This window comes from Rousettus aegyptiacus, unplaced genomic scaffold (genome assembly GCF_014176215.1).
Source record: "Rousettus aegyptiacus isolate mRouAeg1 unplaced genomic scaffold, mRouAeg1.p scaffold_m13_p_1, whole genome shotgun sequence".
NCBI classification, from domain to species: domain Eukaryota; kingdom Metazoa; phylum Chordata; class Mammalia; order Chiroptera; family Pteropodidae; genus Rousettus; species Rousettus aegyptiacus.
In genome coordinates this window covers 94,870,883-94,896,446 of record NW_023416284.1, presented here as the reverse complement: position 1 = coordinate 94,896,446, position 25,564 = coordinate 94,870,883, and the positions used below count along the sequence as shown (strand labels likewise).

Below are 25,564 nucleotides of genomic sequence, written 5' to 3'. Positions count from 1 at the left end.
CAATGCTATGGTGAGCAAGGGCATCTTCAGAGCCTATGCTGACATCCTGCACATTCCATCACCTCTCCATACTCTAACACTGCTTGAAAGTCCACCCAAGGAGCTCCAGAGGCCTTTCTTAACTCTGGTCATGTGACCGTGGAGCAACTGTCATATTCTCTGTCCCTCCTTTAAGTGGTGGCTCACTCAGGAAAAAGACTATGTGACACATTAGATTACTGGCTGAGAAAGCTGCAGTGGGCCCCCCTCTGTGCCTCAAGTAGTTGCCCAAGGAACTGGGCTCTATGAATATTCACTTTAGCCCAGCCACTGACAGAGCCCCCTGTGGATTCCCTTGAGCTGCTGCCTCTGGTTTTATGGTCATCTGCCAGCCCATTCAGGGGCTTAGGAGTAGTCATGTATAGACAACTTCTGCCAGAAGCAGCACCCAGGTGACGAATGATGGAAATGATCTTCCTGGTTAGTTCTGCCTAGTTCATTTTAGTCATGTTTCTCCCACCTCACAGTGTCTCAGCCAGCTGAGGCCCTCTGAAGAAGTGAACTGAGAAGAGCAACTTGCTCCAAGCAAAGGTGTCTACAACATCACTGCCTTGACAAAGTTATGATTGAAAATACGTACGAAAGAATAAAAACATATATCATATATCCTCTACTATCTGAATAGTGAGCTAGTACTTTCCACGGCAGCTCAAGGACTAATAAAACACGTCTCAAGCCTCTAATGTGATATGTCCCTACAGCATCACCCTATGGAGAGCAGATCACCTACCCCATCGGCCATCAGAAAGTGGACACCCTTGCGATCTGTGTTATCCAGGACAAAATTCCGAAAAGCAGTGATGTTCTCTGGGCGGGTGATGTCTCCATCTCCATCAATCCCACCCTCGCCTGGCAGAATATAAGATTCACATTTAGCTCATCTGCCCTGTACATTCCAAGAGCTGGGACATGAGTTCTCTGGGGCTGTGAACACAGGTGTTAAGTGGGTCTTAAGGCCCAGGAGAAAAGTCCCTGTGAGAAGCAACTGACTGCAGGAACCCTCTTGCAAGGCTGCCTTGCAGTGATGGACCAAGAGGCAGAAACAGGGCCCTGTTGTAATAAACCAGAGGTTAAAAGGAACTGACCAGCCAAGAGTCATCAACTGAAACACAGGCCTTCCTCTTCAAAACCAAAGCTGTGTTTAAAGCACCTACATTTTGAAACCAGTATCAATTTTAGTAAGGAATGTTAAGAAAGGACTTAGGATTTGGTGCCAAATCACAATAAAGAAAGAATGGAGAGCACTGCTGTGGGGTTGCTGAGCTATCTGTTACCAGTGCATTCCACACCCCCACACTGGGCTAGAGATGAGAGTGGGGTTTGGATGTTAATAACCCTGACAGTTCTCTGCCGGAGATCAGGCAGTTTCATTATCTCCTGTCACCACAAGAGAAAAAAAGGAGGAATTAATATAAAGGAGTCTTGGATAAGTTTGCCTAGTGGAGTGTTTAACCTGTATCCCACAGGCCTAGGGTAAAAACGGGCAGTCTAGTGGGAACCGAGACCTACATGACATGGACTGGGAACCCCAGGCTGAGAGACCTAGGAAAGAAAACATGGCAAGTGGACAACAGCTGCTTCCAACCAAAATTCCCCACACAGGACTGTCCCTCGTAGCCGCTAGTACCCTCCTCTGTGTCCCTACCGTAGTAAGGTTCGAAGAGTTCACTGGAGGCTGAGTAGAAGTCCTCTAGCTTAAAGTCGTTAGGGCCCTTCAGAGTCATTCCAAAGCCCTTTGCGTGCCACTTCTTCCTCCACAGCACGTACTCGGAGAAGCCACCTGGGCCTGCACAGACGTCAGCAAAGTACAGAAGCTCAGCTTCCCGATCCTTTACCAGTGGTTTCTGCAAAAGCAAGTGGAGGATGAGGAGGAAGGGGAAAGAAATGGCTCAATGAGGAGCAGAAAGGAGAAGAAAGGAGGAATAAAATCAGCCTTTCGGCAAGCACAATATAGAGTTCTCACCAGGGCCATAACACTCAGGAAATGTATTCTCAGTGATCATCAGCCCTGGAGCTGTGCATTCCTACCTCAAATACCCCTGATGCCTTTTTGTACCACCAGGCCTAGTTCAGACTCCTAATAAAAAACATCTTAATGGGCAGCTGAGTGTGCATTTTTATTTCTCAGCATCTTCACCCCATCATGACTTACAAGAGTCCTACTGAGCAGAAAAGACGCTGTATCCCCTACATTACAGATAGGGAAAAAGAGACACCAGCCAACAAAGGTAATCAGAATCCAGTCAACCTGACCACTAGTTTCAGGTCTTCCTGTCCAATCAAAGTCTGGGGGCTCTAACATCACCCCTTCTAAGCCACAGTGCTTACCTTTCTAGACCATAGCCTCTGCTTCCCTTCTCTCTTTCCTCCAGGCTCTCCCTTTTTTTTTTTTCTTCTCCAATTAACTATTTTGGAATAATTTTAGATTTACAGAAAAGTTACAAAGATATAGAGTTCTCATATACCTTTTACTCAGTTTCCAGTTTTGCACTACCATTTGTCAAAACTAAGAAACCAACATTGGTACACTACTATTAACTAAACTCCAGACTTGATTCAGATTTCACCAGAGTCCTTGTTTTGTTCCAGGATGAAATGCAAGATACCACAGTGCATTTAGTCTCCTTTTTTGCACTTTCTTCTCCTGCCATTGCCCCTCAGCTAGCCAGGGGCCTGAGGTGGTACACAGCTGGGAACTGATAAGGAAGAGAAAAAAGGAGACAATGGTGTGCAGCTAGCTTCTAGCGTCTCCCTCCGAGTACTCACCCACCTCAGGAATAACTATATTACAATAACCATTTGAATTTTTACTAGATTATAGGTTTGGCCACTTGAGTAGCTTTAACTCTCAATCTAAAATTTACACTGAACATAACAGCACTACCTGTATGTGTACTTACACTTCTCTTTTACACACCTAGGCCCTAAATGGGGAAATCTACTTGCCCCGACCCTCCACAGCAGAGAGGATATACCATCTACACTGTTGACAAGAGGCTGAGCTTTAGAGTCGGTAACTGCAGAAAACCCTGATGAACATCCAGCAGAAAGGGGCTTAGGCAGCTCAGCCTTCTCTTTCAACAGGATGGCACGGCTGAGTGCTTGTCCAGAGTTCTGTAACTGCTAGATAAGATCAGAAAGCTTTAAGGGAAATAGTTATAAGAAAGAAATAGAAATACTAATGCTCACAATCCAGTTGCTTTCTAGGTGACAAGGGCCTTGCCTCTGATGATAGCAATCTAGTTTTATCAAAACAGTGAAAGTTTCTGGAAAAAGTGACTTTAGCTAAAAATAAACTTCATCATCCTGTGATAAGCCCACTCAGGCATGCTGGGATTTATCAGTTCTTTCTCTCCTTCTCTACCACTCCGCCCCAGCGTTCTTTGTTCCTGAGCCATCAATTGTTCATATTCTTGAATCATATTCATTTGCGCACAAAAGAAAGACCTAAAGGCATTTGCCAAGAACATTATGTAGCACTTTCCAGATAGCACAGTGGTAATGAGGCAGGGGTCACAAGTTTAAGACCTGCACACACTGGAAAGAAGGAAAACAATGTTCCTAACGGCTCCAGCCTCTCTGGGTGAGCTGCTGGCCCAAAAGAGGACAGGGAATGAGTCGGTCAAAGTATCTCACCTCCAAAAAGAGGGCATAAATATGATCTCATTTCTGATTTCAAGATGTGTGGCCCTCAGAGGCCATGGCCAGGTGTTTTCATAGAAAGGACACCTAGGGTTCTCACTTCTGCCACCTACAGGCTGTGCAGTCAAGGACAAACACACAACTTACATCTTTAAGATCAAGCTTCTTCGATTGTATATTAGGACTAATGTAGGTTATTTCTCAAGATTGTTTGTAGGAGTAAATAAGTTCCCTATGTCAAAAAACTTTATAAACTGTAAAATACTAAACAAATATAAGATATTATATTCAACTAGATTAACTACCTTGGAGTTAAAACTCTTGTCCTTTTCCATCTTTTTCTCTTTCCAATGCCTAGTACAAGTACTTCACATTCAGTGGGCACTTTTTAAGTACCATCTAATTTCCTCCAAGATAGCAGTGAAACTTAAAAATGTACATTCAGTTTTTATCTCCTGTTACACTTCAAAACAACGTTTTCTTACCTTAACAATATCCCCAAGCACACAAATCCCTCATGTTATGGTTTATAATATACTTCCATATACCCAAAGAATCTAAACTCTCTTCTTTCCTTGTCTCTTCCAATTTTTGTTTACAATTTCTTTATTTCCCTGCCCTAGTCTCTTTTCTTCTTTTACCACAACCTGTGATACCAGAAACACATGGAAAAACCTGAGTCAGGCCCCCCCACCACCACCTCCAATTTCTCCACACCTCCCAAGCTTCAAGTTCTCCACACTTATTCTGAGATTTGCCTGTCCCAAGAGCCACTGAGACCATAGCAAACCCGAGTATGTGCCTGGGATTTCAGCCACTCCCATCTCCCCTAGGAACTGCTCTAGAGCATCTCTGCTCTAGAAAAACACACTAAGCCTGCTGACCTTGGCTGTCACTCGGGGGAAAGCAGAGATGAAAAGAGAGGAGAAAACACTAGGGGCTGGAGTGTAGAGAAACATCTTTGGAAGGGCAAGTCCCCACCACCACTATCAATCAATTCCAGTCAAGAAGCTGCCTGAAGCATTACAAACATGGCTGCCTTTTCCTATGTAACTAACATCTCTACCCTCGACCTGAATGGTACAACCCTGCTGCTTACTTCATTTTCCCGACAGCAAAAGACCATCATCAGATACTAGGTACTGCAGGCATTTTCACTCAAAAGCCCAAAATGATGCTGTGACTTCCCATCAGCTAGACAGAGCTCCTCTGCCAGGCAGGGATCTAAAGGAAATCATTTGGAGCTCAGAAAATTAAATCAACATTGTATCAACCTAATTTTCTCAAGATGCTAATTCCAAGAGCCCTTTTGTGCTCCTTACGGATACTGGAAAATGGGGAGAGAGACCCGGGAGAGAGAAATAACTAAAGGCTGGAGGGGTCTACATGCCAGTTTTGCCAGCATAGAGAATTAGGTAGGTGGAGCTGAAACATTAAAGAACTTGGAAAAGAAGTTTCTTTAGTGAGTGGATAATCAGAAGGCCTTGTAGAAAGAGGGTGACTGAAGCAGAAAAAGGTTTGCGAACTGCTAGTCCTGGCCCGTTCACTGTCAAAGATAACTTATCTTTCTAAAACTAGGTAAAAATGCTTTGAAACACTGAAACTAATGCTACAATGAAATTTCCTTTATTCTTTTCCTATCATTACGAAGGGTGTGTGCTCAGAGAAATGAGATGCAGCAGAGTAGAAAATCATGTTGCTCTACCACTTCTTGGCAAGGGCTAAAGCCTAATAACTATGGTCCCACACAAAGCTTGTTCAGAGAGGAAAAAAAAAAAAAGTAGCCACATGTGAAATCACACATCTTAGAGCCAGAACAACTCTTAAGAACCTTTTGGTCCTACCCTGGCTCTGGCAGGTTAGCAGGGCTAATTTCAGAGATGAGGCGACTGAGACCTAAAGACAGTATGAACTTAAGTGACATCCTAAGTGCTACACTCCCTGCCTCTCACTGAACAACAGAGACTAGAGTCTTGGACATGATACTAAGTTTAAATAGACCAGTGAAACGATCAAGATGCCCACATTTCACTCAACTCTCAAACATTTCCCAGAGTACTGCTCTCTCATATGAGAAACAGTACCCAAATCAGATGATGTCACAAGTTTCAAATGGGAAAATAAGCTAATTGTAAGGACTGTGTTTACTCATCTTTCCACTCTTATCCATGATAGAAAGAAGGCAGGCTAAAGCTCCCTGATGACAGCTGGCCTCCACACGCCAATGAGCACAGAAAGGCTTTAAAAACATCCCAACCTTGAACCTTACCAGCTCTCAAGGCCAGAACCTAAGCACCATTGGGAAGGGAATCACATCTGTCTCATTCAAAATTATATTCCCAGTGCCTAGCACTGTGCCTGGCACAAAGTAGGGGCTGGATAAACACATGTTTAATGAATAGAGGGGGAGGGCCAATCCTCTAACTCATGGCTTCACCTCCTTGTGGCCTACAGAAGCCACAGCTGCTGATTTGGCCCAGGAATGTCCCTTCTCCCTTGCTGTAAGCCCTGCCTGCCTCCACCTGGAGTGAGCAATAGGATCTGCAGAGTTAGGGGCTAGGATTTTGGGCCTGAAGCCTTAGAGACAACACTTATTGGGGCACTCCTGGGATGACAGGAAGCACTGTGGGATCCTATCTGAGGAGCTCAAAGCAAAGTATATCTCTATCATTAAATATATCTCTAACACATAGCAGGAAAAATTTCATTGTACAAGTGGCAACTTCTGAGACACTGAAGCTTAGGCCCATTTAACACTGAATTCAGAAGAATCTTGTTCTCACCCCACACGAGTCCCGTGGATTTGTAAAAATGCGATCAAACACAAAATCCATGTTAGCCATCTTCATTGCCGCCCTGCAACGAAGCAAGACAGAGAAGTGTAATTCAGTACCGGACATATGAAAACTGAGGCTCAAAGAAAAGGTGAAACGGTCCATGTCAAGGGAGGGGAGGGAAATGTCAGCAAACCTATTTAGGAAGAAGACTCCTCGGATCATCTCATAGGGATTGGCCCGGGTCCGAGCTCGCCGCATCTCCTCCCCATCCAAGACATCAAACACACTCTGCCCAGAGAAAATCAGAACCTCAAGGTGAACATCACCCTCCATGATGGGACAGGGCCCTTAAAAGCCTGAGGAGTGCAACTGATAGCCCTCTGAAGAACAAGGCTTCTGCTGCACCTCAGCTCTAAAATGCCCAGTCGTGTGACCCTACCCAAGTTGCTCACTCTGACCTTCAACTACGTTACCTATAAAACGTTAAAAAATAATATATATATGTATAAGCACATCCCTGGCACGTGGTAACTGGTTAATAAATGGCACCAATAATTATACACAGGATCATGTTTTGGCATTGCTAATCTTCATAGCAAATCTGTTTCTCCACTGCAGCAGCAACTTTCCAAGGGACCAAAGTTCTGATACTAAGCCTCACTCAACTGGAGCTCATTCAGAGAGAGGGTAACAAACCATAACCAGGGTTTTCTGATGGCACACAGTAGGGATCCCTTCTTCTCCAATTTTCTCTGAAATAAAAAAGCCTCATTTCACATGAGTACCAGTCACTGTAAGGATATTCCCAACCTTCTGAATGCCAAAAAAAATAAATAAAAAATAAGCTCTGTGAGGCTGGTCTGAAGCCCTGCAGCTTCTTTAACCCATTTCCTCCTCAGTTTCCTTGGTTTATTTTACTGCAGGCAATGCAATTCATGCCCCAAAATCAGGCCACAAGATATCAAGGGGAGGCTAACATTCACCCAGCGAATTAGGACCCTTGGACCATCCACTATTTCATTTAACTCACACAGCAACCCTGGGAAGTATTTTCTCCCCATCTTATAGATGAGGAAACTCAGAAAAGCTAAAACAACTGGCCCAAGGTCACACAGCAAAAAAAAAGCTGCAAACCTAGGATTTGAATTCAGGTCTATCTGATGCTAAAAATGATTTCAAACCTTTCATTACACCAGTCTCCCTCCGGATTACAATGAACTGACCCAAAGAGGTCAGGTGGATCTTTTCCTGGCTACTGACCAAAGGGACAGCACAACAGTACAAGGCAGAATGGTCACCAGGAAAAAGGACACTTTGAAGAAATGTACAAGCTACACATCTGATGTCCAGGAAAAATATTATTAGCTAAATCTCAGCCCTCCACAACTGACTCAAGAGAACTGGAAAAGCCCAGCAAAGCCCCTCACACAAAGTTTGCAACTCCAGCTCTAGCCACAAGGCCTTACCTTACACTGCAGCATACTGTGAAGCAGGTCTTCCCCACAAAACTGTGTTTCATCTTCAATAATCATCTTTTTCTACAGAGAGAAGAAATAATCAATAATGACCACATGTGACTGTACTTGGGAGATGGAAAAACTAGAGTTTTGAGTGAGTAGAGCAATAAGGGGCTTGAGTACCTGCCAAAGAACATCAATCCCTGAGGGACGGGTATAAGAAAATCCTAAATCACTCTAGCTATATTCCAGATGGCTACGAGATAAAGCAGCCCCCTTGGTGCTCTGACTAGAGCACCATATGGCTCAAGACTCATGAATACTTAGGCTGTGAAAAGCGAACAGGAAGGAAACATTCAAACTGTCTGTCCCTAGGGCACAGAGGCAGAAGGATAGGGACCAACCCAAATGACAGAAGCCTGTCCTTCAACTGGGAAGCCTCCTGCTCTGTGATGAGTAGGAATGCAGGCAGGACACCAGGTGCTAACCTGGTAGTATCATAGAAACCAAGGGCTCGAGGGAGCCCCACAGGGAAGTTAAGCCCAACCTCATGCCCAAGTGAGGATACCTCTAAACTAACAATACTCAAACTTGGTATTCTCAGGTTTTACACTCTTTAAAATCATCAAAAACCCCAATAAGCTTTTATTTATGTGGGGTACACATATACAGCTTGAGATTTATTATTAGAAATGGAAACTTTAAAAATATCTATTCACTTTAAAAGAACGTTATGTTAATATAAATATTTTTATGAAAAATAACTATATTTCAAAAAAAATTTAGTAAGAATGGCACTGTTTTCCATTTTTGTAAATCTCTTAATATCTGACATAATAGGAGATGGCTAGATTCTCCTATCTGCGATTATAATCAATTGGTTGTGACATCACATGCCACACCGCTGGAAAACGCCACTGGACTTGTGAGAAAATGAGAATAAAAAAGGCAAATAGTTTTTCAGTATCGTTATGAAAATAATTTTGACCTTGTAGACCTCCCCGAAAGTGTTTCGGAGATACCTGGGGCCCCCCACACTTTAGACCATACTGATGTGGTAGCTATCTACCTTATCCTTACAATTTTCCAGAAAGAAATTAAACAAATTCCCTCTGTAACAACTCCCACATTACTTTCTGAGGACAGGTACAGTGTCTTTTCATCCACCTGGAACATGCCCAAAAGTGACCAGAATATACAGATGTATAATAAACCATTCTAAAAAACATCTTGAGGGAGACAAAAACTATGCATTTTGAGTTGTTTTGCAAGTTAAATGATGAGAAGAAAAAAACTCTGCCTGCTACATCTCCCAGAGGCATATCTGTAAAGCCCCGGACACACCCTCTTGACACAGCTTCATTCCTGCCAGAATGGTCAGATTCACAATTTTCACATGAATATACATACATATATACTGGACTCGAGGAGAAGAAAAATTAGGAGATTAAGTGCCAACAATTCAGGGTACATTCTCCTGAAATCCTACCTTTCCTACAATCATCCAATCGCTCATTTCCTGAGTGTCAGGAATTTCAGTGGTGCATTCTGGGAACCATGACACCTGCTCACAGGCACTGGGCTACAAACAACAGAGAGGCAAGTAAGTCAGGTTAGACAGACCCTCAGGGCTATACCTCAGGGCTTCACCAAAACAATCAAAAGGGACTCAGAGAAAGTGGGAAGGGTCCAGAAAGCTGACACCATATGCAGTGGTCAGATATAAGAAGTGAGAGCCAGAATTCTGAAGTCTAACTTCTGAAGGCCAGGTCCATTCTGGTTTGAATACCTAGAAACCTTCGAAGTCTTTCACTTGTTCCAGTATTTTTTGATGAATACCTACTATGGGCTAGGTACTCAGAATTCAGAGTTAAAAAGATATGGTCCTTGACCCAGGAGGTTTACAATCAGAGCAGAGGGAACACAGAGAAGTACACAGAGGATGTGTCTATAAGGTAATTACATCAGGAAGACTCAATACAATGAGCCTCACTTCCTGATGCCTTTCAAAGTGTTATTCACAAAATAAATAGGACTCCTCACCTATTCATTCCAAGACAGAGCAGAAACTGGCATCTCTAATACCACTTGCTCTTAATTTTCAATTACTTTCCTCTCAAGTTAAAACAGTGGTTTTCATCCTGGCTATACATTAGGATCATCTGCAGTCCTTTTAAAAAGTACTGATGCCTGGGCTCCATACTCAGAGTGTGTGGTTCTATTGGTCTGAGGTGGCAACTAAGTATAAGTATGCTTTTACAAGTCCCCAAATGATTCTAATGATTCTCCTGGTCTAAGTTCACCAAGCTAGCAAGACAGGATTATGAAACCTAAACAGGTGGCTAACCTGCATGGCAGCTTTACACATTCCCTCCTGAGCAAGTATAGAGAAGAAATTCACCATTGCAAATTGAAGCAATGTGGTTAAAGGTAATATTACGTGCTCTGAAAGGCATAAAATGGTATCACAATGCAAGGTCTCAAGGGCAGGCCAACTAACATCGACAGCAGAAAAGTTTAAAAGAAAAATCACTGCAGCTTTTGTCAATGAATCTGGCAGAGAATCATGGCTTCTCCCCTTGGTCAAATCCACTACCTTTAAACATAAATGGTTGTGATTGATGAATTCTTCAAAAAAAAAAAAAAAAAAAAAAAAGGAAGAAAAAGCTCATATACACTTTGGATGCCCCTTTAGAGAGAAAAAGCAGCCTTGATCTCCCCATGGAAGTCTGAACATTATGGCTACCTGCAAAGTGGACTTTGTCCGAAGCTTCCAACCTTGCATTTTACATTCCTGGGCTGCAGTAGCCACTAAGCACTCTCCCTCCAGTGACTCCAGGCCACCCAGACTCATCTACCTTAAAGAGTGGCCACCATCTGATAGTTAAGCTAAACTTTCGACCAAAAGATAGGGCATCTTTTGTAAGAAAAAAACTGAATTATGGTAGATGGTAATTAGGACAGCTTTGCCTCAAAAAAGAATTTCAATAGCCTGTCTCCATTAAAAGCAAAGATTTTATGGGCAAATTTTATATTCTGAGTTTAGCAAACTTAGTTCTAATTCTTCTCCACTGGAAGGATTGGGACTCTTTTTCACAAATGAGGACATGTAAAGCACCAAGTATTTCCAAGGTAAAAACCTACATCTAGCTCCCAATTTCAAATATTTACCATATTCTGCACTGTGTCATCTATTATTCTGCTGATCTCGTCTCCTCGCAACTACAAGGCAACACAGCAGGACCACCCCAGAACCCATTAACTCTTGCCTTGTCAGCATCTTAACTCTGAAGCCTTATTAGGCTTTTATCACACACAGGTTCATAGGAATTTTTCCTGAACTGGAACATCAGAAAGACAAATAAAATATCAATTTTCCAGAGTTCAGAGCCATATCTGAAGCTAAATCACAGCAACTATGTAGAAAACTAGACATTTGTGTTCTATTTTCTCTTGTTTCAACTCTATAATGGTAATATTTCATCATTATTTTTAGGTTCATTTATTATACCTATTTCAAATCATTTATGGAATAATGTAAGACATAAATAAATGAATAAAAATAAAATCTCAACATTATTTGTGCCATGAAAAGGAATAAATGTCTCTTTTGATATTCAAGATTAAAACAAATTGGTACTCAAGTAGGTAAGCAAACTAAATCCACACTAAAAAAAAAAAAGCCACATGGCATAAACAAACACCTGTTTAGAACCAGGATATCATAAACGTGCGGAGGTGCAAGGGCCTTAGAGGGCACCTAATCCAGTCACTCACACAGTGGGAGACTGGGTCCTCACTGAATTCTTTCAGCAGAGGGAATATACTACCTTGTGTCTTAACCACTAGCACAAAGCTGTACCTATTTATTAAAGTTCTTTGTGGAGAAAAACTCAGCCTTCCAGCATCTTCTACCCACTGGTCTTAGATAGTCCTACATGAAGCAACAGGAAACAAATTCACATCTTTTCAATATCCCTCCGCCTCCCACGCCAAGTCTTCTATTTTCTATTCTGGATATCTCCAGGACCTTCCAGGTGAGAAACTAGTTCAACCCCCACTAACCACCCTGTTCATACTCCCTCTGGAGATTTCTAGTTTGTTTATATGACTACTTAAAGGTATGTATCCAAAAACATAAGTGGCTTTACTGTCCTCCTTGTCCCCACACCAGTTACCTCTGGCTCATCTCGCCAGTCCACGTTTAACTCCTGGTCAAAGCCTTGCAATGTCAGACCCAAGCCTCTTCGACCTTTCTGACTAGAGGCCTCAACAATGTCCTTCCGACCTTGGCTGTATTTACCCAATCCTTCGCCTTCCCTGAAGCCCATCTTGGCCTGAAAGAAAGAAGTAATAGAACATTTGTATAAACAAACAGATAATAGTGGAGTAATTTATATAAACATTTATTTAGCCCTTATCATGTGCCAGAAATTGTGCTAAACCCTAAGAAATAGAGAGGAGTAAGGCCTAAAGTTTTCCTTTTAGCCTAATAAAGAAAAGAAGCATAAATAACTGCAGTTTAACTTTGGGCCCAGTGGCCATCTATTCTAGAGGTGAAAGTCTAGGGCAACCAAAAGTTGGATAAATGAGAAAGGACCTCACAGCTATAATTAAATGTACCAAGAGTACCAAATGAATCAGATTAGACATTTGCACAATTACCCTTCCAGCTAATGTGTCTGATTAAGTGAGAAGTAGATCTACAGTGTAGTTGATAGACCATGATTTAAAATGGAACCGCTTCAAATGGCAACTTCTACCTTACTCTCACATAGTCAAACAGCCTTACCAAGCAAGGACAATGAAGGCCTACAGGAGCTCAAATCAGGAGATCAACCAAAAAACCACTTTATGTAAAACTCAGGTATGGAAGGTACTAGAAGATCCTGGACTGAATCATTTTTTTTTAATGTTGCAACTATCTATAAGCTCATGCTGAACTCTGGAGTTACTGGGTCCAGTTATATACCCCCAAATCAGAGACCCAAATCCCAAACCCCACAGATCTTTATCTAATAAAAAAAAATTCCAATCCTAAAAAGATTTAATATCCCCTCAAGGGTCTATACTCCCTATGGAAGAGGCATTACCAGCTCAAGAACTGGATGGGATTCCTACAGTAGCCACCATCCTTCCCCCAGTCAAAAAGGCTGACCAAATCACAAACTTCCCCATCTTCTATGTCCCCAAATTTCATGGCCCCCAAACCAGAATCTTATGACTTAAGTGGCAGTTCTCATTTTCAAATGAATCCAACAGAAAAATGGAGGAATGAGCCATAATATTCCTGAAGCTAGACAGAAGGCAAACTTGGATTTCTCTAACCTTTGTGTATATATAATAAAGTTTGATGAGAAAAGTAAGTAAGTCTTCCTATTTACCTTCCTTCTTGTATATCAGTGGGGTATGGAAGCTGAGGAGAAGGAATGGGCTATCTTTTGGAGGCAATACAGAAGACTTTACTACTCCCACTTATTTTAGGTAGCTGGGAGTGAGCAGGATTTTAGTACTTTTTTTTTGACATCATTCACTAAAACAAAAATTCACAGCATAAAGCTGCTTTATTCACTGACACACATCCAGGTACAGGAAAGTATGTTCACATGTGCTCATAATAAGAATTAATTACTAAGACGACCAAAGGGTGATCCAGCTCAGGACAAGAGAAGCAGCCCTGAGCAGCCACTTTCCACAGATGATTCAAATATAACAGATACTTCTATCAAGAAGGGGTCACACTCTCTCCAATACATTTCAGTAGCTAAAAAACAGTAAAAACTCATGCCCTAGCTTTCCTTTTTTTCACGCCTTTACAAGTTCCCTTCTCTCATTCTGCTGGTAGAAACCCAACCCAAGTGTTGACATACCATAAGCTTCTGGGAGACGCTATTATACATGGAATAGCGAGAGGATGTTCCCTCCACGAGGGAGTTTGCTTTGAATGCATCGTCGAAAGAGTCAGAGCTGCGTTGCTTCCCCTCAGTCTCGCTGTCAGACCCACTTAGGCTTGTGGTAGATACTGGAAAAGTAAAAAGAAAAATGTCTAGGTGACATTTATTCAACTAGTGTTCAGAATATGCATTGCACACATAAAGTTCATTAAATGACTCAGGGTCAAATGTATTCTCTATCTCTTAACTGTAATCATGGGCAAATCACTAAAAGTTTCTAGTGGTACCTGACACACAATGGGAACTCAAAAATATCCGTTTTTCTTTCCCATCCTTTCAATTTCTTCCTACATGAAACCGGGATGGTAACACCTTCCTCACGGGGTTGTTTGAAAATTAAATAACTTATTTAAAAAGACATTGTTAAGTATAAAATGTATTTATGGAAGATATAATTGTCAGACTAACAGTTTCTGATAGCTTAATCTCCTACTGTCCTTTGTTTTCAGTCCTTAAAGTTATAGATAAGACGGTAGGGCTACAGTACAGGCCTAGAGAAGAGTTGGCTCACAGGGAGAAAAGGGGGTTAGAGCAAGGGACAGAAGGGGGAGGGGAACAAAGAGAAGGAAGGAAAAAGAGAAGGAAGAGGAGGAAATAGAGAAAGGACAGGGAGGAGGGGAGATGCTCAGGCAGCAGCACCAACAGAGGCTGATGGCAGAGAAGCTGCACCTAAATGATCCTGGAGGGAGCTGATGGCCTGAGCAAAACCATTATCTTCATTGTCAATAGCCCTGTTTGTTGCCAAATGACTCCAAACAAGACATAACTTAGCAGCTGCCAGAAGTGATGGGTTACCAGTCTCCCAGCCAAAAGCAGGATGATCAAGTCTAGATATTCAATGGTACAGGTCTTTCCCTCTCTTTTATAGATATATGAATCTCATAACTTGAAAGCTATGTCAACCCAATGTAACTTTACTGTTTCTCCAACAAATCCACCCAAATCTGGAAATAGACTGTATCTCAAAAATTTCATTAACAATTTCTGCTTATTGCCATTGAAAATGGTATAAATTCCAAGTAAGGAGGAATGCAGAGTGGGACATGAAGGTGGTGGTGTCCAAGCTGATCCCAAGGCTTGACAAGTTATATAGTAGTGCTCAACAGTATACACATCTCATTAATAAGTTATTGTGCTTATTTAAGAATAGAATAAAAATTTTTTTTTCAATTTATGCATATTGTTCTTTCCAACGTCTATTAGTTGTTAGGACATAAATGCTTACTATTTAGACCTGAATACTTAATAAACTGAACTGTTTCATTTGGCCTTGGAGCATGGTGAAGAAAGTTCGGGTGAAACTCAAGGTCAAAGACCCAAGAAAACTTGGGAACCTCTGTTCGATGCATTGAAATGGATAGATCACCCAGACACATTGACAAATTAATAAAAGAGCTAGACCATATGCATGAGCCTGGCATCCTAACTCCTATATACTAAAGAGGAAAAATAAGGAATATATATTGTTATTTCTTATAATTGCAAAAGGAGCTTTCAGAAGGGAAAACATACAAGACCAATAAAAGTGATTATCCACACATCCAGCATGGAAACAGAATACCAAAATGATTACATCAAACACGTAAACGTGAAAGAAATGACACTTTCTTTACATTTTTATATCACTGGAGTTAATACTGGCTATCTTTTTATTTCTTTATTTATGAACCATGTAAACATATTATCTATTAATATTTTTTAAAATATTGAAAAAAAGAGACTGCAATGTGGCACAATTCCTTTAAAAGAAAAAGGAAGTCCCTGAGAAGAGATGTTGAGTCAAAGCTTGGGAGGTACTGAGAAAAGGTGCAGAGGGCAGTCATGTAAAACAATTTGTTATACACCCAGATGGTCACTATTCAGGCATTCATAATTTGAGGACTAGGATTACATCATATTCTACAATCTATCTGCACTGATCCACGAGAACACAAACTTATTAAGGGTTGACATTCCAGAGCAAAGCCTTTGCTAACACCCCAGGCCTGATTCTCCCTTCCACTGTGCTCCAACAGCACCACCATTTATACCCTAAGCACAGCACTCATCACACTGCCTGAAAACTAGTTACTGTCACATGCCACCCCACAGGACTGGGTCACTCCTGGGTCACTCCTGGAGATCAGGAAGGAACTGGGTCACAGTCAACTTTCTATCTCCCACACCTGAACCGAGGCTTTCCATTTAAATTAAGTGCTCACTGTATTGAATTTAAAGGACTCTCACCCAGTTGTCATTTTTGCTAAGCACTGAGTGTATAGTTTAAGATACTTCCTCTTGAACTCATACAAGTAGTGGAGGTTCAGCTCTCAGAAGTATAAGGATACATTTGTTCAAACCCATAGAGTATACAACACCAAGAGTTAACCATAATGTAAACTATGGACTCTTGGTGATAATGATGTGTCATCCATTTTAACAAATGTACCACTCTGTGGAGGTATGTTGATTATGTGCTGTGCATGTGAACCTTAAACTGCTCTAAAAAAAAATAAAGTCTTTAAAAAAGTTTTTTAAAGGTAAAACAATAATAAAATGTTTAAGCATGAGGATGGAACACCTATATCCCGAAAGAGAACTGAGTCCTCCTTAGACTATTATCTAGCAGTTCCCACCTCAGAAGCTGAAATAGGGCATTTGTCAGAATCCAAAATATCAATATTGTTTAATAGATCAGACGACAACTTCGGTTCAGGACCTGTTGTATAAAAGGCCCATTCTACATACAATGAGGTACTATCCAAAAATAACAATCCTACCCTCAGAAAGCTTAAAAATCTAGTAGCTTATATAAATATGCACTTTTTAAAGGATATAACATTTTGCAAAAGAAAGAATGTACTGGTGACCATGTGTGAAAAAATTAGAATAAACTTAAAACCAAAATATCTGGCCCCTAAGCAGTTAGCAAGGAGGAATTTTGGTTGAGAGTGTCCATGCAAGAGAGGCACCAAATCTGCCCCTTTCCTTTAAGGTGGCTAACCAATTCCCTTAATAAGGAGTCGGCTTGTTTACATGGACCAATGCAGCATAAGTCAAGAGTACAAGAGTGCCGCTCAGAAGGAAAGACCCAGAAGACTAACAGTGAGTAACCATGGAAACTGAGAGGTGAAGTGATATTTTGTTTTGTACTTTTCTGCATTTTCTATACAAGAAATAATACATTAGTTTTAAAATTAGGGTAAAAAAATAAAACTATAGAGAAATAAAGTACCATTTCAAGCCATGGAAAGTTTGGTTCCTTTCCAGAAAAATCTTCAGAGGAAAGCACATCTGAGGGAAAAAGACTGCAAGAGTGGCTGAAGACTAAGCCTGGGCCTTTCATCTATTATCTCTCATGTGGAAGAGAGAGACCTGCTCTGCAAAAGAGTGTCCACATACTAAAGAACCACCTTTTCAAAGATGCAGATTGCCTTCACTCAGTTACTTCTATGCCTTAAACCTGTACTGCTTAGTCCAGAAAGAGGTGGTGCTAGAAATGTGGGCAGCTCCCTGAGCACGGACCCAAAGTTTTCTTCAGGGCAGCCCAGGGATCCAGGGTCTTGATTCACCAGAAACTATATAATGATGCTAAATCAGTTATTGTTCCTTTCGCCAGATATCTGGAGATTCATAGGTCTATCTATAAAAGGTTACGAAAATTTGGAATCTATCTCAAAGGAGAGTGTGCAGTTTGTCCAACTCTAGGGAGCTGCCAGGCAGTTAGGGTTTGCTTGATGACCCATTAATGGGCACCCACCTATGGTATATCATTCCTGAGATTGCAGGGTTCCTGCCACCCTCAGATCTCAGAGAGAGAGATCTTCTGTCTTCATAACATTTTTGGAACAAAATGACAAAGAACCAAATTTGGGTGGAAGGTTCATCAGGCAAATCAGTGGTGACTGGTGCAAAATTTCCAGACTCTGGCACAAAGATCTTTCCACTCCATTCCTCTTCCCTAAGTGTTACCTAATGTACAGCTGTTCTGTCCAGGTTCTGAGAGTGAGGCTGATGGGAGAGCTAAAATACCATCCTACTAGGCATTTCTTTGTAAAATAAAGAAGTATGCTAAATAAACACATAAGCCTTGTTTCTCTCTTTTATTTCATGTGGTATTTGAGGCCAATTCTTAGCTTGACATGAGTTAAAACAAAGTTCCCCATATTAGTCCTGATGTCCACAAACTACAACAGCCACTACTCATTTTTACCCCTGGTCCTTTGGGGCCACTCTTTTCTGATGAAAAGGAGACAACTGTTGTGGCTGTAGCAGAAACTAAAGAGGTTTAACCACCCAAGACTGATAAGAATTTAGCAAACATTGAGCAGACAATCTTGTAATGAGGATATAAATTAATAGGAGTAATAAGGTCAGTCTATTAAAATCATTAGTTTCATTAAGAACTTGCCAAAGCTGGGTGGCAGTCCCATTTGCTTCCCCAGAAGCTCCCCTTCCAAAACCTACCAGAGAGCCCAAAACATTATTTAGAGTTTTCATTTAAGATTTCTTCTCTACCTGATAGAAGTCATTACTCTTAAGTCATTTTTAAAAAGAAAAGTTCACTTTATAGAAGAATCAGAGGTTTCCCAGCTATTGGCAAAATTTTTCACATGGCAATAAAAGAGTAGGGCAAACTTATGCCAAGATTAGAAATGACAGTCAAAACAAACACACAAGAGGGGCAGATCCAACCACTAGTGGCCAAGGTGAGAAGCACAAAGATACAGAATAAATTATGGATTTTAATAAACACCCGATCCTGCCTAACAATTGCTGTTTAAAATCTCAATTTCTTCCTTCCAGACAGATAGTAACTCGTTAGAGCAATTTAAACAGATACCGATAAAGGAAGTTTTTGATTAAGGTCATGAATCTGGGCTGACAGGAAAGCAATGGTGTTTCAGAGAAAATAGACTATTTAGGGAAGAATTAAACATGGTAGAGGGGAAGGCACTCTTAGTGTGGTGCCGGCGAAGGACCCCGGCAACTAACACGCTGTGGGAGGGCCAGGAGTGCAAACTGGATGCACGGCTAAGGAGAAAAGGAAATTGTCTAGGGTCCATACCAGCTTCCCTGTGAGAAACAACCAAAAAGAACAAAATGACCTTCATCTGTCTCTCCTTACTTCGAAAGGTTGTCATTTAATAGCAAATTTCCAAGAGTTTATTTAGGCTTGAAAATGTCTTCAAATTCCTCTTAAAATACTCAAAAGAGCACATGATGCTACAGTGGCCATGACAAGAGCACCCTTTTTCTTTTTTACTGTGGTCAGATGTCAGTCTCTGATGTGGCAATGCAGCTTACCTTGTCAATAATGTAAAATAAACTGATTAAACTAAATAGATCTATTGAGTCATCATCTAGCAGAGGAAGCACAAACAAGACCCAGACAGAAATAGTAACTACTGTTTTTGTTTTTCTGATTGTACTCCCTAAAGAGCATTTTTCAGTATGAACAGTATGTCCAAGTTGAAGTGGACAGAACAGAAGGCAACACACCTGCTTTAATGCCATGACTTGAGTAGGAAACCTGCATAGTGATCTCAGGGGATATGTGGTTTCCGGTGGGACAGTAAACTACAGGGAACATTTCACAGGGGGGCCTTAGAGGAACCAGTACAGAACAGAGATGATATAAATGCTAAGCACTTAATGAAATGATCTTTTGTACCCTGGAAGAAGGACAGGCAAAATGAAAGGGGTGAAGCATTTTAAGCTTCTTGGAAAAGATACTACTGTTGCTTTCTATCAATTTTATTCCATAAATACTTACTGAGCATTTACTCCATGCCAGGCATGGGGCTTGGGGGCCAGAGGGCACAGGGAGCAATCTTGCTGATGAAGACACCAGACTCTAGCTCTCAGAGTTTTTGTGTCAACGTGGAGCTGCCCCTTCCTAAAATAAGTTTACCCAGGGAAATCTAGCAATGTGTGCTTACCTCTGTCTCTTGCTTCATTTTCTACAAATGAAAAGGACCAAAAGGACTATTGCCAGCTGCATACAAGGTACTAGCCACATCTAAAATTTCCATGTTGTACACACAACAGCAACAGTCAATTTTGAGTCATATGGTTCTACTTCCAGAAAAGGTTAAAGCTATTTGGTACAATTAAAGGGAGTCTGTGAGAGGGAGGGAGATAATCTCAATTCACAGTCATATTTTTAAAAGCTTGAAATTTAAATCAGATTGGTTCCCTTGATAAATCCTTAAACCATATACACTTGCTTTTGTCTACCTTGGAATTGACCTCCCCTTACTTCAAAGAGATATTACTCAAGAGAAAATGCTCCCCAAGATCTGCTTGGAACTAGATATTGCCACTGCCTGAGTGTCATTTATTCCCCAAAATATGCTCTCCCTTTTTCCCTTGTAGATCCCTCTCTCCTAATAACCTAGACCCCTACCCAAAGAGACTACCTTCACCAAGCTGCTCAAATACCAGGTGAGAAAAAAATCTCCCTTTCCTCAACAGTCCTTAGAACAAATGCACTCAATGATTTTACCTTCCCACTTAGTAACCTTAGTTACATATAACCTTTCTCACTTACCCTAGAATTCACCATGACAACTTTAAAGGCACATATATGTCACACACAAAGTCACAAATCTCTTATTCAGACAGGACCACAACACACCAAATGCTTCATTAGCTGTACCACCTGTCAAGCTTCTCCTCTCTGGACCAGCTTCTCAGTACAGCTGATGAATAATTGCCCTTCAATTAGCCTACCACTTGTGAATAAACTGTATTTTCTACCACCCTCAAAGGATGCTTCACACCCTCTCAGTTACCAATCTGTTACCAAATTTCATTCCAATTTATCAGTGATCTGGCAGATGATCTAAAATGCAACACAGCTGGTGTACTGGGTTAGTATTTCCCAAAAGGTCACGTCACCCAGCACCTGGGAGTGTCACATTAGGAAATACGATCTTTGCAGATGTAATCAAATTACAATGAGGTCATACTGTGGGCTCTAATCCAATGACAGATATCCTTATAAGAAGAGGGAAATTTGAACATACACACAGAGGCAGAGACTGTAGTTATGTTACTATAAGTCAAGGAACACCAAGGACTGCCAGCAATCATCAAAAGCTAGAAGAAGCAAAAAAAGGATTCTTCCCAAGAGACTTAGGAGGGAGCATGGTCCTGCTGACACCTGATTTCAGACAGCTAGGCTTCAGAACTGTGGAGAATAAATTTCTATTGTTTTAAGCCACCCAGTTTGTGGTATTTGTTACAGCAGGCCTAAGAAATTAATACAATTGGCAAGCCAAGGTAAATACAAACGAGCTACTTCTAATTGCTTGGTATTTGAGAGGCAAACTCAAATCTGTGGAAGTTATTAATGTCCATAACCCTAAAAAGTAGGCAAAACAAAATGCTACTTTCAACCAGATCAGTGAAATTCTTTGAACTTAATGTAAACAGTGAACACAGGAATGTTCCAATATATTTGGGTGTTTCTGGTCACAACTGCTAAGGGAACTGCAAAAAACAGAGAAATTAGGTCAGATCACTGCAACGAAGATCCTCAGGATCATTAATGAACTATAGGACACTCAATGCTCACTACCACAGGCATACCTCGTTTTATTGCGCCTCACTTTACTGCACTTTACAGATGTTGCATTTTTTACAAATTGAAGACCCTGCACCTGCAAAATGATTACAACTCACTTTATTGCAGTGGTCTGGTATGCCTATACTTGCAACTGGTTTATGGCAGCAAAAGAGTGCCACCTACTAAAGGACCAGCAACAGAACTAAGGCACTGCTATAAAAATTCCAATTTTTATTTAAAACAAACTCCCCAGTCCTACTAGGATAACAGCAGAAGGGAAGAGAGTCTACAGTCAACATGTCTCTGTAGACATTTCTTCAAGAGGCATGAACCGTATTTCACCCAATTCAGGCTCCAGGGATTCAAATAACTACATGACCACTGGCCTCAGACCACACAGTCAAGCATACCTTTTGCTGCATGATTGACAGTGGAGGGAGGTTCATCGTCAGACGTAGAGCTGAGACTCAGGGCAAGCTCTGCAACTCTCTTCTTCTGTTTCTTGATAGGGGCAGTGCATTCTGGATCATTTCTCCTCTTCATCGTTACTGTAACCATAAATCCAGTCAATCGGCTACCCATATCAGAGCCACTAGAATCAGAGCAGGGATTCCTAAGCATAAATCATAAATGGGATGGGATTTGGCAACTTCAAACAACTTCCAATGCCAGCACTCAACTGAATAGCCTCTTCCTCAAAATAAGGTTCAATAAGGATGCTCTGGGTTTCGAAAATAGCTGTTTTACTGGAAAATGTGGTACTCACGGATCCAGAGGCCTCTGGGCCACTAGTGTCAGATACCAAAAAGTCATGGATCAACTCCACAAGTCACAAGGGAAAAAAGTCATGGATCAACTCCACAAGTCACAAGGGAAAAAAGGCCTTGAGTACTTACTATTCCATACTTTTGATGCAACGCTGGCCACGAGTGACAATGTACACATGAAATTTATTATGAAACTTAATGAATGTTAACCAATATTTCCAAGGTGAAAGGACAACCCCAGAATAATTGTCCCATTACTGTAATTATTTTACCAGGATAATTAAGAAGAGATTACATAATATGATGTAAATATTGGTTTTTGGTTTACATCAGGATATTTGAAAATATGAAAGAACTGAGGAAATTTTTAACCAGAGTAAGGAATGGAAGCAGTGGTTGACCTAGGACTGAAGAAATAAAACAGTGGGAAAGTTATTGGGACTGGAGGTAGCCATAGCATAAGACTCAGGTACAAAAACAATAATTTTAAGAACAGGAACCCTCCTGTATCAAAAACCAAAAACAAAAACAAAAAAACAGAAACAGGCAGGCACCACGTCACCATCATCCATGTCCATGGGTAGGTACATGAGAGGTAAACATAAGGAAAAAAAAAATGAGATGGAATGAAGCGATTATGAGATCTTGGAATCTTAAGACATGATCAAGTTAAAGAGCAAGCAACAGTAGTAGTGAATACAGTGTGGTTTACACACAACTGATTGGCCGTAAGAAAAAGAACTCAAAACATAAGAGCAAACAGCTGGATGACTAGCTAGGTTGCAATCCTTGAGAAAGGGGAGGGGCAAGGGTACAAAGACAAGCTTAGCAATATGGGTTACAGCAACAAGAGAGCAATAAAACCCAAAGATACTACTTATTTCGTCAACGTGACAAAACCTTAAGTCACATTTCACTTTTCTGCAGTTCAAGGTAAGCCAGTCAACTCAATTCATAATCTCATCCTTCCTAAGGAGGCAGCCTCCAACTAGGCCCAGACAGGGGTTTATCCTGAGCCAACACTTAGAACAGAAGTCATTGAACAAACAGAAAGTAAGCTGAGCCACATTTCACTTTAAAACTCCAGTCTTAAATCCCAAGAAAAGTCCATAACAAAAGCAAAAAGGCCCTTTTGTTCTCAGCGACTCTGAGGGTGAATGAAAGCAGGGGAAACTCAATGAGGACAGTGTTGAGGTGGATGCAAAAAAGGCAAGGAAACGCTTATGCGAAAAGCAGGATATGCTGATAATCCCCTGCAAACCACCTTAGATGTGAGTTTTCCAAATCATCTAATGCAACCCTCTTATTTTTCATTGGAAAAAACTGAGGACCGAGAGGGGAAGGCCGAACAGCTAACTAGTGTCCAGGTCAAGTGACCTACACAGGCCAGAAGAATGTGCTCCACCAGGGAACTTATAAAATAGAAGGAAGAAGGCCTAGGAAGGGGTTCTAATCCCAAATCCTCTCTCCGGTCTTCTCTCCCTGGGCCTCGGTTTCGCACTACCACCCCTACTCATAGATGGAAGAGAAGAACTCCCGTCTCCCGGAACCAGTCTTTTCATTTGAAGATACGTGAGTGTGTGAATGTGTGCGCATAGACGTAGGTCAGCGGCAGCTCGGCTCCAGGGAACTGAGGGAGTGGGGTGGGGGAAGGGAGGAGGGGAGAGAGGAGGCGGCGAGGGTCAAGAGCGCGGGTGGGGGACCGAGACGGCAGAGGAGGGGAGGATGCTGAGCCCGCGCGCCCGCCCGCTCGTTCCCCCCCGGGGCCACGCGTGGGCACTCACACTGAGGGGAGAGGGCAAGCTGCAAGGGAACGGAGAGGGGGGGTCAGGCCACCACTGCCAGAGCCGCCGCCGCCGCCACCACTGGGTCTGGCCCTGCTGCTGCCAGAGCCTCCGGCTCCTCCCTCAGTTTCGTTTCCCAAGCCAGCCAGGGTCCGCCGGCCGCGCTGTCGCGCTCAGGTCCCGCCCTACGGACAGCGCAGCTTGATGACGTCACGAGGAAGCCCACTTCCTCCACCCGGCCTAGTACTGGCCCCGGGGAAGACCTCTCGGGTTCTGGCTCGCCCCACCCCTCAACCTGGGCGGTCCCGGGCGCCTACGCTGCAGAGCTAGTCGGGGAAAAATGCAAAAGCAAGAGCGAGTGGCTAGTTATCTTTTCTTTCGGTTTCGGGGTTGAAAAACAAATATAAAAATTAAAAGGACCAGGTGCCGTCGCCAAACTTCATCTCAGTTAATCTCATTATTATCTTCATATTACAGATTAAGAACAAGTCTAAGGAGGTAGATAGTGAACTGGCTGAGGGCAGAAACCGAGTGTGCATGTTCAACATCCAGCACATTGTACCTCTTCAACAGATGTTGAGCGAAGGTCGGGAAGAAAGCATGAATACTGCCTTTGGCATCTTACTGTATGGACAGAGATGGTTTCCCATCCCAAACCACTCTTCTAATTTTCAGGCCAATATGGTCAAAAGTCTGCAATCATCCTCAGTCACTTCACACCCGAAATTCAAATCTGACCCTATTTTCTCCCATAAACGTACTTTTTCCAGTGAATGGCACCACCATTCATTTTGTTGGTCCAAACAGAAATCTGGGGAGGATCCATCCCCCTCATTCTCCAGAGCCTCCAATATACACTTCATTGAGTTTACCTCCTAATTATTTCTCAATCTATCCCTTCTTTTTCTTCTCCATTGCCACTACTCATACATTCATTCTCTCTCACCAGGATTTCTCTGATAGTCTCCAAATCATTGTACCTGTCTCCAGTCATGCTCACTCTACTGTATTCTTCATAAAACCAAAATGATTTAATTTTTTATTCTGATTATGTCTCAACCTATCTATGATTAAAACACACCAATGGCTTCCCACTTCTTTTAGGATGAAACAAATGTCCTTGAGATGGATACAAGACCCTTCAGTCTGACCCCTTCTGCAGCAGTGCCTTATGCTGCTACTGGTCCCTTCTCCTCATATTAGTTTTCTCTCAGTTTCTCAACCAGGCTATATCTCTTAAGGGTTCATTCTCCTGCCTGGATCCTCCTCCCCTGTCTTTGCTTGGCTAATGTCTACAAAACTCCCTGAGGTCTCAGTTTCATGTTCTTATATCTGGAAATCTTTCTTGATCCTGCAACTCTGGGTTGGGAGTCCCACCCTTGAGCACTCCGTCCTTCCACTATCAATCCACTTACCACAGTATTGTGTAATGACCTGGTGACTCATCTGCCTCCCCTTTCAGTTGTAAACTGCACACAAGAAAGGTTATATCTGTGTGTCTGTATTAAATCTTGAATACAGTGTCTGATAGTAAGTGCTCAACAGACATTTACTGACTCTGTGAAAGTATGGAAGAAGAATGAAGGTTAAGA

At 41.9% G+C, this 25,564-nt stretch overlaps 1 protein-coding gene across 2 annotated transcripts in view; it reads right to left on the bottom strand.

The window, feature by feature from the left end:
- The window catches only part of CMTR1 (cap methyltransferase 1), a 43,920-nt gene extending 19,791 nt beyond the window's left edge, over positions 1–24,129 (bottom strand). For both annotated transcript variants that reach the window (XM_016152681.2, XM_036239562.1), the window contains exons 1-10: positions 23,973–24,129; positions 21,832–21,969; positions 13,786–13,937; positions 12,094–12,252; positions 9,405–9,497; positions 7,925–7,996; positions 6,652–6,746; positions 6,465–6,537; positions 1,685–1,883; positions 770–888 (exon numbers count right to left, since the gene is read on the bottom strand). In XM_016152681.2, coding sequence (XP_016008167.1) covers positions 770–888; positions 1,685–1,883; positions 6,465–6,537; positions 6,652–6,746; positions 7,925–7,996; positions 9,405–9,497; positions 12,094–12,252; positions 13,786–13,937; positions 21,832–21,964 — 1,095 coding nt within the window. In that variant the 5' untranslated portion in view covers positions 21,965–21,969; positions 23,973–24,129. The remainder of the gene's footprint in view (positions 1–769; positions 889–1,684; positions 1,884–6,464; positions 6,538–6,651; positions 6,747–7,924; positions 7,997–9,404; positions 9,498–12,093; positions 12,253–13,785; positions 13,938–21,831; positions 21,970–23,972) is intronic.
- Between the last annotated feature and the right edge of the window lie 1,435 nt (positions 24,130–25,564).